At 37.9% G+C, this 14149-nt stretch overlaps 1 protein-coding gene across 1 annotated transcript in view; it reads left to right on the top strand.

Annotated features, from left to right (window-relative positions):
* Window positions 1-14149, top strand: part of LOC114458911 (complement C3-like) — a 60088-nt gene that overhangs the window by 9281 nt on the left and 36658 nt on the right. Inside the window, exons 5-10 of the mRNA XM_028441327.1 lie at window positions 7736-7873; window positions 10118-10212; window positions 11366-11454; window positions 12012-12094; window positions 12181-12268; window positions 12924-13026. Coding sequence (XP_028297128.1) covers window positions 7736-7873; window positions 10118-10212; window positions 11366-11454; window positions 12012-12094; window positions 12181-12268; window positions 12924-13026 — 596 coding nt within the window. The remainder of the gene's footprint in view (window positions 1-7735; window positions 7874-10117; window positions 10213-11365; window positions 11455-12011; window positions 12095-12180; window positions 12269-12923; window positions 13027-14149) is intronic.

Raw genomic sequence — 14149 nt, 5'->3', positions numbered from 1 at the left:
GCTGAATATCTACATCAATATAACCTTTATCTTTTAAATGACACTTTTAAACAGTTAGTGGAGGAATACAGAAAATGTCATAAATGCTGTTACTACCATTAACAGCTTCAAGGATTATTTACCAATAAGAAGATAAATCAACAGATGTCCACCTAAAATGTATTATTAAATTCCATATAAAATAACCAAATTAAAGTGTGTTCTCTCTGACTGATCCTATGTAACTCCTTGCTCTCTACTCCTGCTTTCTGACTTTGTTTATTCTATACAAAAGGAATGGTTACTATGGGATGAAACTTGTGCCAGTCAGAATTTAATTTGAATTGATGGTTTGAATGATTGCTTTTAAAATCTGAATCTGAATTGGTCTAATTTAAAACTGAATATATTGGTTTGAATGTGTATCATGATGAAATTGAAACTATATTAATTCATTCTCAGTTTTCAATTTCTGTCCACTCCAATTCAGTTTTTCAATTAAATTTTTTGTGCCACACATCCGGGACCTGGCCTCAGGCAAAACTAGTCGAACGCAGATGGGAAGAATTTTACTGCAGCAAAGCACTTTACGTTTGTTTTACCTGCTGTGTATACTTTACCTGCCCGGCCCAACACTCAGGTTTGTAAAATAAATGAATATAAGAAATCAGAACATGTATAAGAGGAAGCGTCATGATTGCATACAAAATGATAGCCAGGGCAGCTCCGTGTGTGTTGCCTGTCCTGGCTCTCAGGAAATGACGTGCAAAATACCGTAGCATAAACAGTCTGTGGACTTTAGTAGCAGTGGCTAACTTTAGCCCAATGTTTCATTCCATGCTAGTCATTATTGGAAATTTAACATTTCCAGCTGACACACCGGGACAAACACCGGTGGTTTCCAACTCCATGATCTTCCACGCCCCCCAGAGCTGGTCTGACTTGGAAATACCAGGGTCAATTTCAATCCCCAATACATTCCTGAATATGCCGAAATTGGTGTACCTCTAACTTACATTCTTAATTTGCAATGAAAACACTGTGTATCATGCATTGGGTAGAATTGGGAGAACCTCGCTTAATATTTTATTATTAATAATTAAATTAATATCAAAATTAATAAAAAAAATATTATTATATTTTGTGGCTCAGAGATGTATGGTAATCTTAGTAATTGCTTAATTAAAAAATGTATTTGCAGAATACTTTTGTTCAAGAATGCCTATCCAGATTTAAGGAAAGACTGGTCAATTTATGTAAATTATAATAATAATCATAGTAATACATTTTATTTAAAGGGGTTTTCGAGACACTCAGAGACACTTTACAGCATAAAAACAACAAGAAAATGTGACAGAGAAAAGAAGTGAGTGAGTGGGTGGTGAAACAGGTGAGTTTTGAGAGATGATTTGAAGGATGGGAGGTCGGTGCAGTTGCGGATGTGGCTTGGTAGGGAATTCCATAGGGTGGGGGCAGCTACAGAGAAAGCTCTGTCACCCCAGGTTCTGTGCTTCTTGTGCTAAATTATATCAGAATCAGAATTCCTGTATTAATCCCAGGGGGAAATTGCTTTTGTTACAGCCACAGAACGCATCACAAATAAAAGAATAAATGTTAACAAAGACAAAAGAGAGAATAAACAATAAATAAGTGTATAATTAAGTAAAAAAATGTTAAAAAATAGGCATCAGAAACACACACATTACAGTAGTAGAAAAAAGTAGGATAGATAATAATAATAAAAATAATAACAATAATAATATTGTGGTGACTGTTTTGTTAATGTTCATAATTCACCCAATGAATGAGGAATGACGGGGGGAACATATTGTGTTGTGCAGGGTGTTTCCAGGGGGAAGTATTTTGGTGATACACGTGTGTCTCTACTGTGTGTAGAGAGGTGAATAAGAGCCTGTTCTAATGGCAAATAAAGATTGGAGTTCTGTGCTCAATACTCCACCTCCGACTCCTTTTCTCCGGCTCCACAATATACAATATATACCAATATGATTCAGTTATTTACAAAAATAATACAAATGTGATTTAGATATATACAATAGTAAAGCTGTGAAGTTACAGAGATGAATTAAATTTTATTTTATTTTATTTATTCAGTTCATTTCCGACATGGTTGCAATCACAGAAATTCATTTTGACATTCAGAGCAAAATCACATCATTGTTTTTTTTTTTTTTTTTTTTGTCCTTTTGCATGCCGGAAAGGGCGACGGAAAAAAGCATTTTGCTTATCCAGATCCGTTCCCTGATTTGAACACAGATAATTTTACATCAAACTACGTTTCTTCCCTAGTCAAACATTCTCATCTTCTTCATAATTTCATCTTTTCATTAACTTTTTTTTTTTTGTCCTTTTTTATGTGATGTGTTCTCGTCTGCAGTCATTGTTCCTGTTGTTACTCCTCCTCACTGTCCTTTTTTTCCAGTATGATCGCCACAGGCAGGAATGATTTCCTGTGGCGTTCTGTGGAGCACCGTAGTTGGATCAGCCTGGTGCTGAAGGTGCTTCTGTGACTGACCAGCACATCATGGAGTGGGTGGGACACATTGACCTTGGACCACTTGTCACCACTGTCAGAGAGTCCAGTTTAATCCCCACAACGTCACTGGCCCTGCGGATGAGTCTGTTGAGTCTGTTGGCGTCTGCGACCCTCAGTCTGCTCCCCCAGCAAACAACAGCGTAGAGAATCGCACTCACCAACACTGATTCATAAAACATCCTCCGCATTTTTCTGCAGATGTTGAAGGACCTCAGCCGTCTCAGAAAATAGAGGCGGCTTTGGCCCTTCCTGTAGAGGGAGTCAGTGTTCTTGCCCCAGTCCAGTTTATTGTCAATCACTACTCCTAGGAATTTGTACTCGTCCACAATGTCCACACTGACCCCCTGGATTGAGACAGGGCTGACTGGTCTCTTGGTTCTCCTCATGTCCACAATCAGCTCCTTAGTCTTTGTCACATTGAGCTGTAGATGATTCTGCTCACTCCATGTGGCAAAGCTGTCCACAGCAGCCCTGTACTCCACCTCGCCCCCCTCCCTGATACATCCAACCACTGCAGAGTCATGGTGTAGGTGGTGAAGAGGAAGAGAGAGAGTACAGTCCCTTGAGGGGCCCTGGTGCTGCTGGCCACTTTGTCAGACACACAGTGTCTCAGGCATACATACTGTGGTCTTCCAGATAAGTAGTCCACAATCCAGGACACAATGGAGGAGTCAACCTGCATCTCTGTCAGCTTCTCACCCAGTAGAGCCGGACGAATGGTGTTAAAAGCACTGGAAAAGTCAAAGAACATGACTTTCACAGTGCTCGCCGGCTTGTCCAAGTGAGAGTAGACATGGTTGAGCAGGAAGGTGATGGCGTCCTCAACTCCAACCTTGGGCTGGTAGGCAAACTGTAGTAGGTCCAGGTGTGGTCTGATAGATGGTCAGAGCTGCACCAGGATAAGTCTCTCCAGGGTCTTCATGATGTGGGAGGTCAACGCAACTGGTCTGTAATCCTTGGAGCCGCTGGGGTGTGACGTCTTTGGAACAGGAACCAGACAGGATGTCTTCCACAGCACAGGGACTCTCTGCAGACTCAGGCTCATGGTGAATATATATATATATATATATATATATATATATATATATATATATATATATATATATATATATATATATATACTGTATATACATTTGAAAACATTTATATGCAATTTATGTATTTGTTGATTTGCAGGATCAAACGCCTATGAAGGGATGTTTGGACTGGTGTGACTCATTCTATTCTATATTCATCCTGGAAGAAGATGGATCCCTCAACATCTCAGATAATCTTCATCTCTTTTGTACCCACTACACTTTCCTCCCAAGACTCAAAGCTGATTTCCGGGACATCTTGCAAAAGCTGGATTCTCATACTTTCAGATATAGTTGATTTGAAAAAATGAATTGGAGGATGATTCCATATATGGTGATGAGCTAAGGTTAGAGATATGACCCTGTAGGATGACCTTACTCTTGTCTATATAGGCACTAGCTTGCTGGGAAATGTTTTAGAGTTTGCAGAGATTGCAGAATTAGCAATGATCTGGCCAGCAGCTCTCAGCAGGTTGTGACACCCTGTTTTTGGACTCTGATTGTACAATAAATGTCATAATATTTGCAATTCAGTTGTCACGAAGATTTCTTCCATACCACCTTTTTTGTCATCACCATTTACACCACCAGATACAACAAGTGGACAGAAACTGAAAACTGAGAATAAATTAAGGAGCTGAATTTTTCAATTCAACGAAATACAGTTTCAATTTTGATACACATTCAAACCAATAGATTAAAATTCAAATTAGACCAATTCAAATTTCACAAGCAATTATTCAAACCATCGATTCAAATTAAATTCAATTCAAGTTTTATCCCATAGGTTACAGTAGTGCGATGTGAGCCAGCCCCCTCTTTGTTTACATTTGTTTACCCTTTGCCACAGGCATGTTTAATGTTTTATTTTCATTATGCTGAGACGCTAAGGGAAGAGTTTATTCCTTTTTTTAATTGTTATGTTATATGTTATAAAATATGTAGTAATCTGATTTCTTAATCAAAAAAATTTAAGCAACTGTGAAGTTGCTGTTGCACTTCTGCTTAAACCTGGGTTAAAGCTTGAAATAGTTGAATGACAGAGCCTCATTTACTTTTTTTTGGGATTGTTCTATGCATTTTAACTCTTGAGGACAATCACAGCAAAAAAAAAAAAAAATTGAAAACTTAATCGAATACTTGATTTTTTTTTTTTGTTATGCATAATCCCCAGCCCTAGTTCTAACTATTCTTTTCAGCCCACCATTGTTCAGCATTGGTTCCCCTTGTGGACTGATTTTCACTCCATCCATTTTCTCACCTGTTTGCTCCTTTTTCCAGGGTCGCGGGGGTCTCTGGTGCCTATCTCCAGCTCTCAATAGGCGTTAGGTGGAGGTACACCCTTGAAAGAGCAGCAGACAACCACACTCACATTCACAGGGCCCTTTAAAATTAATTTAATTTTTTCCAAATACCATTTTATTTTTTTCTAAAGTTCTTATTTTCTACATAAATTTTTTTGAATTCAGGGTTTTCTTTTTACTAAGAAAAATGTATCTCAAAAATTAAAATGTAGATATAATATGTAGTGACGTGAATTATTCTGACTGCTCCTTTTTAAATTATTTATATAAAGATGTATGAGAGCAGCATTAATGTTACCCAATTTTCCCCCAGGGGTCAAAGGTTTACTAAATCCGAGCAGATTTATTGATTCATTTTGAATCAACAGTGGATTCTGTTTTCATTGGTCAATTCCTTGATTCCGTCCACGATTCCGTTAACGTGGAAATTATAGGCTCTGACATTCACTCCTAATGGGCAATTTTGAGACTCCAATCAACCTAATAATCATGTTTGTGGATTGTGGGAACTGATTTTAAGAAATAAAATGAAATCAAATAACCAAAGAATGAAGGGCACACGGATTAAATCACCTGATCTGAATCATCAGATCAAAGGATAGAGGAAAGGGACACAGGTTGGATGTAGTTAAGCTGTGCCTGTTGTGTTGGAGGATTTTTGCATTTTTGTTTTTTTGAATCCATGGTTGAAAATCAGGTAAAATAAAACTAGTATTGATCACCTGATATTTACTCTTTTCCTCAGAGAAGTCAATGTTTATTGTAGCTGAACTTTGTCCCGACCGATGCTGGGAAATGACAAGTTTGGATTACAGGAGGGAGCTGAGCAGATAAAAGGACTCAGCTGCTGAGAAAATTAAGTTTCTCTGACTGCAGGAAGGAGGATGAGTTGGAGTCTGCTACTGCTGGCCTCGCTGGCCCTTGTCTCCCTGGGGGACGGAGCTCCACTGTAAGCAGACCTGCTGTGCTCTTTCACATTGAATTCAAATACATGTTTGATGTTGATCATACCATTATTGTTCGGAATTCTGTCAATATCTGAGTTATTGGTTTGAATTTGATCATTTAATTTGATCATTATTTACATTTCTGGTACAACATTTTATATGTAGAAATATTTGTGCCTTCACTTTGGTATAGCACAAAGTAGAGCACTGTAAGCATAAGTTATGCTTTGTGGAATTCTGTAGTTACCATCAAACTTAACAAAAACACTGCTTTGCACTGTTGGGTTATTTGTATATATGTGTATGCAGATATATGTTGTGCTGTAATGTTTAGAAATTGGTAAGATGTTGGACCATGTAAGATCTTCCTGTTTAAAAAAATAAATTATGAAAAAAAAAAAAAAAAAAAGAAAGGCAAAGAAAGAAAAAAGAAAACTTACATAATTTATTAAAGGACTAAGTACAAGTGCACACATTACAGTAGAAAAAATAAGATAAATCAAAATAAAAAAAAATAATAACAATACAAATATACCAAGATTTTGAAAAAAAGAAAAAAGAAAAAAAAAACACTGCTTTGAAAATATTGCACTACCTACAGCTACATATTTAACTGCAGGAGTATTACATTATTTTGTATACAGTAAATAGAAGCATTAATGGCAGTATACCATTACAATTAAATATTTGCATTATATGCAGAAGCTAAATATTTGAGGACCAGGTAAAACTGGTGTTGTGTTATGAACAGAAATGGGGTATCAAAGCAAAATTGATGAAATTCACTGTAGTTGACGAACACTAAAAATATTTTAGAAGCTTTCTTTCATCAAAACCATATGTTCCCTCTCGTTATTTACATGCAGTTGGTAGTTTGAACCCTGTGTGGGTCAAGGTAATGGAGTTTTCATGCAATACCCAAATATTGCTTTCTTTGTGCAATGCTGGATTTCACCAAGATGAGCAAACACTGTAGACAAGAGACTCACTAATAACTTTGTATTGATCATTTCCAAGACAAATAATAGATCACTCATTTTTGTGAATTCTTTTTTTTTAGTTTAAGTAAACAGATAAACACAGTGAGGACCTAGTTAAGGATAATTGTTGGCCAATTTTTAAATGGCATTGCCAGCACAGAAGAATAACAGCAGGGAATGTGTTCTGTGTAGATACGCTGTGGTAGCTGTGCTCTGTCTGTGCAGAGTTGTAATATTCTCTGTAAATCACTGCATTACTTGTGTTTTTTTTGTTTGTTTGTTTTTTACAGTTGGTTTACAGTTTACTGTGTTTGACCACTAAATCTTAGTGAATATATATATATATATATATATATATATATATATATATATATACGTATTCACTCATTTGTTTGTTTTTTATGTTTGATCATCAATGAAGGAAAATCATGTCTGCCCCAAACCTGTTACGGGTGGGAACAACAGAAAACATCTTTGTGGAATGTCAAGGTTGCAGTGGAGGAGACATCCCAGTCACAATCAGCATCTGGAATCATCCCACTAACACCATAGAGCTGAAGTCCACATCTGTAGTCCTGACGAGCAGCAAGTATTACCAGGAGTTTGGAAAAATAACGGTAAATCAAAAACCCTTTTAAGAAAAAAAAACAATCTTTACTAACTTCCATTGGAATCCAGGACTATAGATAAAAAATGTTAAACTTTTCTCACCTTAACATTTGGGGAAGTGAATCAAGTTGGTACCGGACACAGTGTTATTTCAAAGAATAATTCCAATGTCTACATTGTTGCAGTTTTTCCACTTTTTGTTAGGAATATCTAAAGCCTTGACACTTTATTCACTTTGTTTCTCATGCATTGTTTCAGCTTCCACCCAACTCCTTTAATCCAGACCCCAAAGTGAAGCAGTATGTTTACCTCAAGGCCCAGTTTGATGACCGATTGTTGCAGAAAGTCGTCCTGGTCACTTTCCAATCTGGGTACATCTTCATACAAACAGACAAGCCCCTGTACACCCCAGACAGCACAGGTGGGTCTGATCGCTACTGTTATCACAGTTATCAAAGGCTTAAAGCAAGAGTTTATTAATCCTATTTTAGGCTTTGCATCATTGATATATGGTAGTCGATGAATTTAAGTATTATTTCATTGGCTCACTGGATCATCAGAGTTTTTTGAGAAAAATGTGGGACGTAAACAAGGCGATTTTTAAAGATTTCCTCAATACGTAGGGCTAATATTAAAGCTGCGGCGGGCGATGACCAACATTTTTATAGTCGGGCTCATAGATCAATAAATCTGAAGTATTTCTTCCAAAAAACAGAATAAATTACTCACAAAGGTTGAAAATGGTGTTTCCAAGTTTGACTCCACCATTAACTATGACAAAATTGTTGTCAAATAGTCATGTGACTTAAACTGGGGACGTCATTAATCCTGATGTTGGTACAACACACCGGCACTTCACTCAATACCTTCAAAATAATATCCGATTTTTTAGTTACTTTGCGGCCGCAATTTTCCTGAGCTCAATCCTGGCCTACTACAGCTTCTTTTATCAGTTTCTTGATTGATTGATTGATTGATTGATTGATTGATTGTACTTTATTAATCCATGAGGGGAAATTCAGTTTCAGTTACATCCTGACCAAGAAACATGAAGAATAATAACATATCACATGGGGGACAGGTACGGGAGTACTGGGGAACAGCCAGCAAAAGCAGCGCTCCGTTTCTTAGATGAGAAAGTGAATGTAACCATGTCAGAAATAAACTGAATAAATAAAAATAAATAAATAAATAAATAAATAAACAATGGGTGAGAAGAAGAGATAAAAAAGGCAAAAACCAAACTAGACCCTTGTAGAGAGGGGCGGAGTTTGGGATCATGAAAAAACTCTCCAGCAAGCATTGCAACAAAAACACAACAAACACAACATACAATTCAATACAATAGCACGTTAGCACAGGGAATGGATCTTTAGGATGGGGAGTTCGCAGGTCAGCCACAGTATGGCGCTGCCCTTATGGCGCACCTCCTACTGCTAACCGCTGGGAAGGAGGAGGGATGGAGCCAGAGGAGACGGTGACAAAGACAGGATATGTGGTGATGTAGGAGGAGTGAAAGTGCTCTTTTAGATAAGCCTGTTTTCTCAGACTCTGCTGCTGACTCTCACATAGAGATGACCTCGAGAGTTCGTTGGCAGAGCCGGGTTCAGGTGTACATGAAAAGTGAGGGTAAGGTCAGAGCGTCTTGTCAACTTTCCATCCTTGGAGAGTTTGGAGAGAAGAAAACAGACCACAGGCTGTTCATTCAGGGAGGGGCCGAATGAGAATAGAGAAGGTGTTTTGAGACGGGCTAGCCATAACATGGCTGCCAGCCCTACTGTTCTGTTCCTGGTCAGTTCAATAAGTAATACAATAGTGTGGCCATTTCCTGTGAGACAAACGATCCTTCTCTTAAACTTCCACGGTGGAATCCATCTGAGAGAGTTCGGAGAGTTTGGCTCCTTACGTCGTTAACTGTGGCTTCCAGTCGTGCTGCCAACGTAATACAACTTTGCAATAGATCAGGAAAATGCCAGATCCAATCAGCAGAAGACCCTATATCATAAATTCCAATTTGGTGGTGGACGTCTTCCATGTCCTCAGGACTTGCAAACTCTCTCATTGCCCATCCTTCTAGTAGAGAGATTTGACCAAAAACGAAAAAAGTCCATATAATCAATTCCATGATTAGATTCAGGATCAGGATGTTGATAGAGGCTCCTGTTAGATTTAAACAAGACGAAACAAGACAAAAGAGCAGCAAGCAGGGAAATGAGGGAGAGGGAAAAATAGCGTCCTTCTACTCTGAGAGCAAGCAGGAAATTGTCATCTGTGTCTTTCTTTCTTAACTTTGTGCCCGCTGATAATTCAGTTGTTTTTACTTTATTGCAGAGTCTATTGTCAGTTGAATTAAGGGGAAATAAAGTCTGGTACCCAGAGGCTCAGACTCTAGGCTGCCAAGTTGCTCACCACAACACCGGAAGTTTCTTGTTATATTTTGTAGCCTATTATTTGACTCTCACTGTAATCATTCAAGTGATCTACACTATACAAATCAGAAAGGATTTGATTCATTTTTAATGTTAACAGTAACTGTTTCCATAGGCAAAACAAAAAAAAGTTTCTAAACATTTACAGACTTTCATTTATTGTTTTATTTTAACTTGTGATTGACATGCTGACATCCATCACGAGGCATTGACCAGTGTTTTCTCTTTGGTGTCAGTTCGTTTCAGGATGTTTGCACTCACGCCCCAAATGACGCCTCTGGAGAGGACAGTGGATGGCGGAGTTGGGACCAGTATAGATATTGATATTGAGGTATTGTGACTTTCTTTTCAGATGAGTCCAGTTTGATAACAAAAAGCTATTCTTTTTGGGATTGCATTATTTTTTGCATTAGAGATTTCAAAGTCTAACTGAAATTGACAAAAGCATGCTGCCAAAACCTTTGATATAAAAAACTGATGAGGATTTAAATTTAGTCTCAGATATACATTCTAAATAAAAAACCTCACAGTAGTAAATGTCATGAGGTGAAGAGTTGGACGACCGAAATTCAGACATAAATACAATTTATTAGAAAAACAAATACCAACCAAAGAACACAACAAAGATAAAGAAAAGTACAAACAAAAAGCTAAGGATCTGACTGACTGACTGACTCAGACATCCTAAGTCTCCCAGGTGTTCCAGGAATCCCTCCAATATTAAAAGTGTCACCGTGATGTTCATAAATTATGTATCATCTCTTAGAATACTGAGAAAGCCTGTGCATGTGTTTGTGCCACACTTGTGCATGAAAAGAATGAGGTCGTAGAGCGAAACCAGCCATGTGTGTCCAGACAGTTGACCAATCAGAGGTGGTTTTCTTATATGTAACATTTTATTCATTCAGGAATGCAGTCATAATCTTTCTAGCAAGAACATAATGGCAAAGGCAGAACGGCTGAAAAAAATTTGAAAGAAATGGCACATTATAAGGTCTGCATGTACACTTGCAAAACAATTTTCTCCTGTTCTTCTGATGTCTGTGACTGACAAATACACATACCGATCAGGTAGGGAAGAAATCACAGACCAATGACAAAGCAAACACTGTGTAAAACCACTTCCTCAAATAGTGAAGCAAGGCACTCGAGAGATGAGGCAAAGTTGAGTGGAAACGGCACAGCACAGACATACTAACAAAAAAGATTGTAGACACAAACAGAATCCATGAAGCACAGAAACAAACAAACTAGAAAACCAACTAAATACCAACAAAATACTTAGAAAATAAATAAAACCAGACTGACTAACTCATAATGAAAATCAGCAGAAAGAGGAACCCAAATGAGGTTTGAAACTACTACGTTTATTTATAAGAGAGAATTCACACTCTTTACTCCACTGAAACAATTTAGTAAATGTTATAAAGCACAAAACCTCAACCCATCAAATGTGGCAGTAAACTAAATATTTTTACTTTCAGACTCCTGATGGCATCGTCTTACCACAAACGACAAAAACTTTGAAATCAGGCATTCATGCTGGAAATTATTATGTCCCTGACCTTGTAACGTAAGTATTTCACTTTGATCCCAGGCTACATTGAACTGAGAAGGTCTACAGGAAAGTATGGAGAGCAGCAGTGTATGGTTTAGAGAGGGCACGAAGAAAAAGACACTAGGCTGAACTGGACTTCAACATTTATAACTGGAGTTACAAATGTTGAGGTTTTAAGTTACTGAGTTAGCAGAATGAATGAGATCAATTAGTAAAGACTGCATCAAAGGGACAACTGTTCTCAGACAGTTTAGTGGAACTGCATGAGTGATGAGACTAAGATGGTTTGGTATTGTGAGTAGATTTGATTATTATGTAGGGAAAAAGATGCTAAGGCCAGAGAAGACAATGAAGGCCAGTGAGGATGTTCATGGATGCAGTGAAGGGAAACATTGTGAGGAAGAAGGAAAGAGGTGGGAGGAGAAATACATGTTAGAAATATAGCTATAACTTTTAATATCACTTATTAAACCCAAGGCATGCATAAAAACCACCTTTGATGTTGCAGTGGTAAAACTACATTTTAAATTTCTTCTTAATGAGAGTTTTGTGTTGTCTGTCTTTCTGTGCAGTCGTGGGGTGTGGAAGTTGGTGGCAAGGTTTCAAACAAACCCACAGCAGAGCTTTTATTCTAATTTTGAGGTCAAAGAATATGGTAAGTACATTAACTTATTATTATGATAATTGACCCTTTTCATAGACTGTGTGTATTTTAACGGTCTCGATATTTTACCGAAACAGTACTTCCCAGTTTGGAGGTAAAACTGGAACCTGTGGTTTCGTTCTTCCAAGTGGATAGTCCCAAATTTACAGTCAACATCAAGGCGAGGTACGTAAAGAGCTTTTTTCTAGGGAATTTGTGGTTGGTTCTTAACTCATGGGTCAGGACCCAAAAGTGGTTAGCAAACCATTTTACAAAGGAGCTTCAGGATTTTTCTTTGACAAAAATGTGTAAACTTTCATGTTAAAGTGGGACTGACTTATGCATTGAGTGGAGGCTGTTCACACTTGTTAAATGAACTAAGCAGCTCGTTGAATTGCTGAGAACCCCTCTAGCATTATAACCTGTGAATCATCCTGGTTTTTATAACTAAATCATTTTAATTGTAACACTATGCCAAAAAAGTAAATGTTGATTGATTTGTGTCCAGCTCTTGACATTGTAGCCTAGTTATTTTTAATTTAAGGTATTTTTTTTTTTTTTTTTTTTAAAAATGGAAGAATGACTTCCCTCAATGGATTGAGTCCTGGTTATTACAAGTGAAATTAGCTTTTTGCTGAGATGGAGGCTGATGATGTTTTGGAGGCAGCTTTCCTCATGAACCACAACTGTTCACCCAGCTGGAGAGTGACTGGGCGTGTCCTAACTGCTCTAGAAACCACTCCCATAATCAAGGCTTTCTTTTTAAATTACAGCCTATACGTTGGCCTACACTTCAGGATGTAGTTACACTTTAAAGATAATTTTGTCTTGTGGTCTTTAGGTATTTATTTGGTGAAGCAGTGGATGGGACAGCTTTTGTGGTATTTGGAGCCATCACTAACAAAAAAAGAAAGACCTTTCCAAAATCTCTGCAGAGAGTGACTGTAAGTTTTTCCAATTAAACTTTGGACATATTCACACCTGCCTGTTTGTTTTGACTCAGAGAGCCTTTTCTCAAAGATCAATTTGTTTGGACATACGTATGTGAACACAGCAATCGCTCTCTGTAGCGGTATAAAACAAGTGGTCTCAGATGACCTAGAAAAGGTGGTCTCGGCTTGCTTCCATTTGACACTGTTAGTGGTTTGTTAGCGATGTTAGCAATGAGAACGTAACGTACCCAGAAACCGACATCACTGATTTATCCACCAATAAAGGGGAGTAGTTATACACCCGCCTGCCAGCTGTCAACCAAAACAAACAAAACAGTAGAAGGTCAGATGCCTCATCGAAATGTCTAATGAGCTGCTTAGAGTTGAGCTGTCCGGATGCACAACCTGTAGTGTGTGTGAATACGTGATGTACGGAAAGATGCACATCACAGCCCGTTGTCATCGATGAATACTTGAGGCGGCGCGTCTTAGTCTCATTAGATGGGGTATGTCATTTTTGTACAGTCTGGATTCACGGTAGAACTTGATATTTTCTTCATTTATGTAACACTGGTAGTGTAACCTTAGAAACACGCAAAAACAAACTAGCCACACATGCTCTTGTTGCTCAATAGAGCTCGGACGTCCTTTGACTAGTATTGTTTACACCAGGACATTGGCAGTATAAGCAACAGCTACAGTTCTACAATTTCATGTAGTTGACACTTTTGTCCAAAGCAACGCACAACACAAGCAAGAATTTAGGCTGGAGGGAAAACCCTTAGTAAGTGCAACAAAGTGCTTCAAGTTTGATTGGCTGCAAGTGCCGCCATCTAGTACTAGAAGATCAGCCTTTTTTTTTTTAAACAAATTGTAACCACAGCTAACCACAAGTAACAATTCAACATATATCAACAATGGTAAATTGTTCAACAATCAACATTCAACAACTCTCAACATTGTCTGTGCTGAATATTTACAAAGAGCTTGGACCATCTGACTCATTCTACCCGTAACGACAAAATGTTACGGTGGTCCCTGAACAGTTGTGTCTTCAGACATCTCTCACAATCAGAAAGGGACTCTGCGGATCGAACAGAGTTCTGTAATTCATTGCACCATTTGGGAACAAAGT

The sequence above is a fragment of the Gouania willdenowi genome, chromosome 1, assembly GCF_900634775.1.
Source record: "Gouania willdenowi chromosome 1, fGouWil2.1, whole genome shotgun sequence".
NCBI classification, from domain to species: Eukaryota; Metazoa; Chordata; class Actinopteri; order Blenniiformes; family Gobiesocidae; genus Gouania; species Gouania willdenowi.
This window is presented reverse-complemented; position numbering and strand designations above follow the sequence as displayed.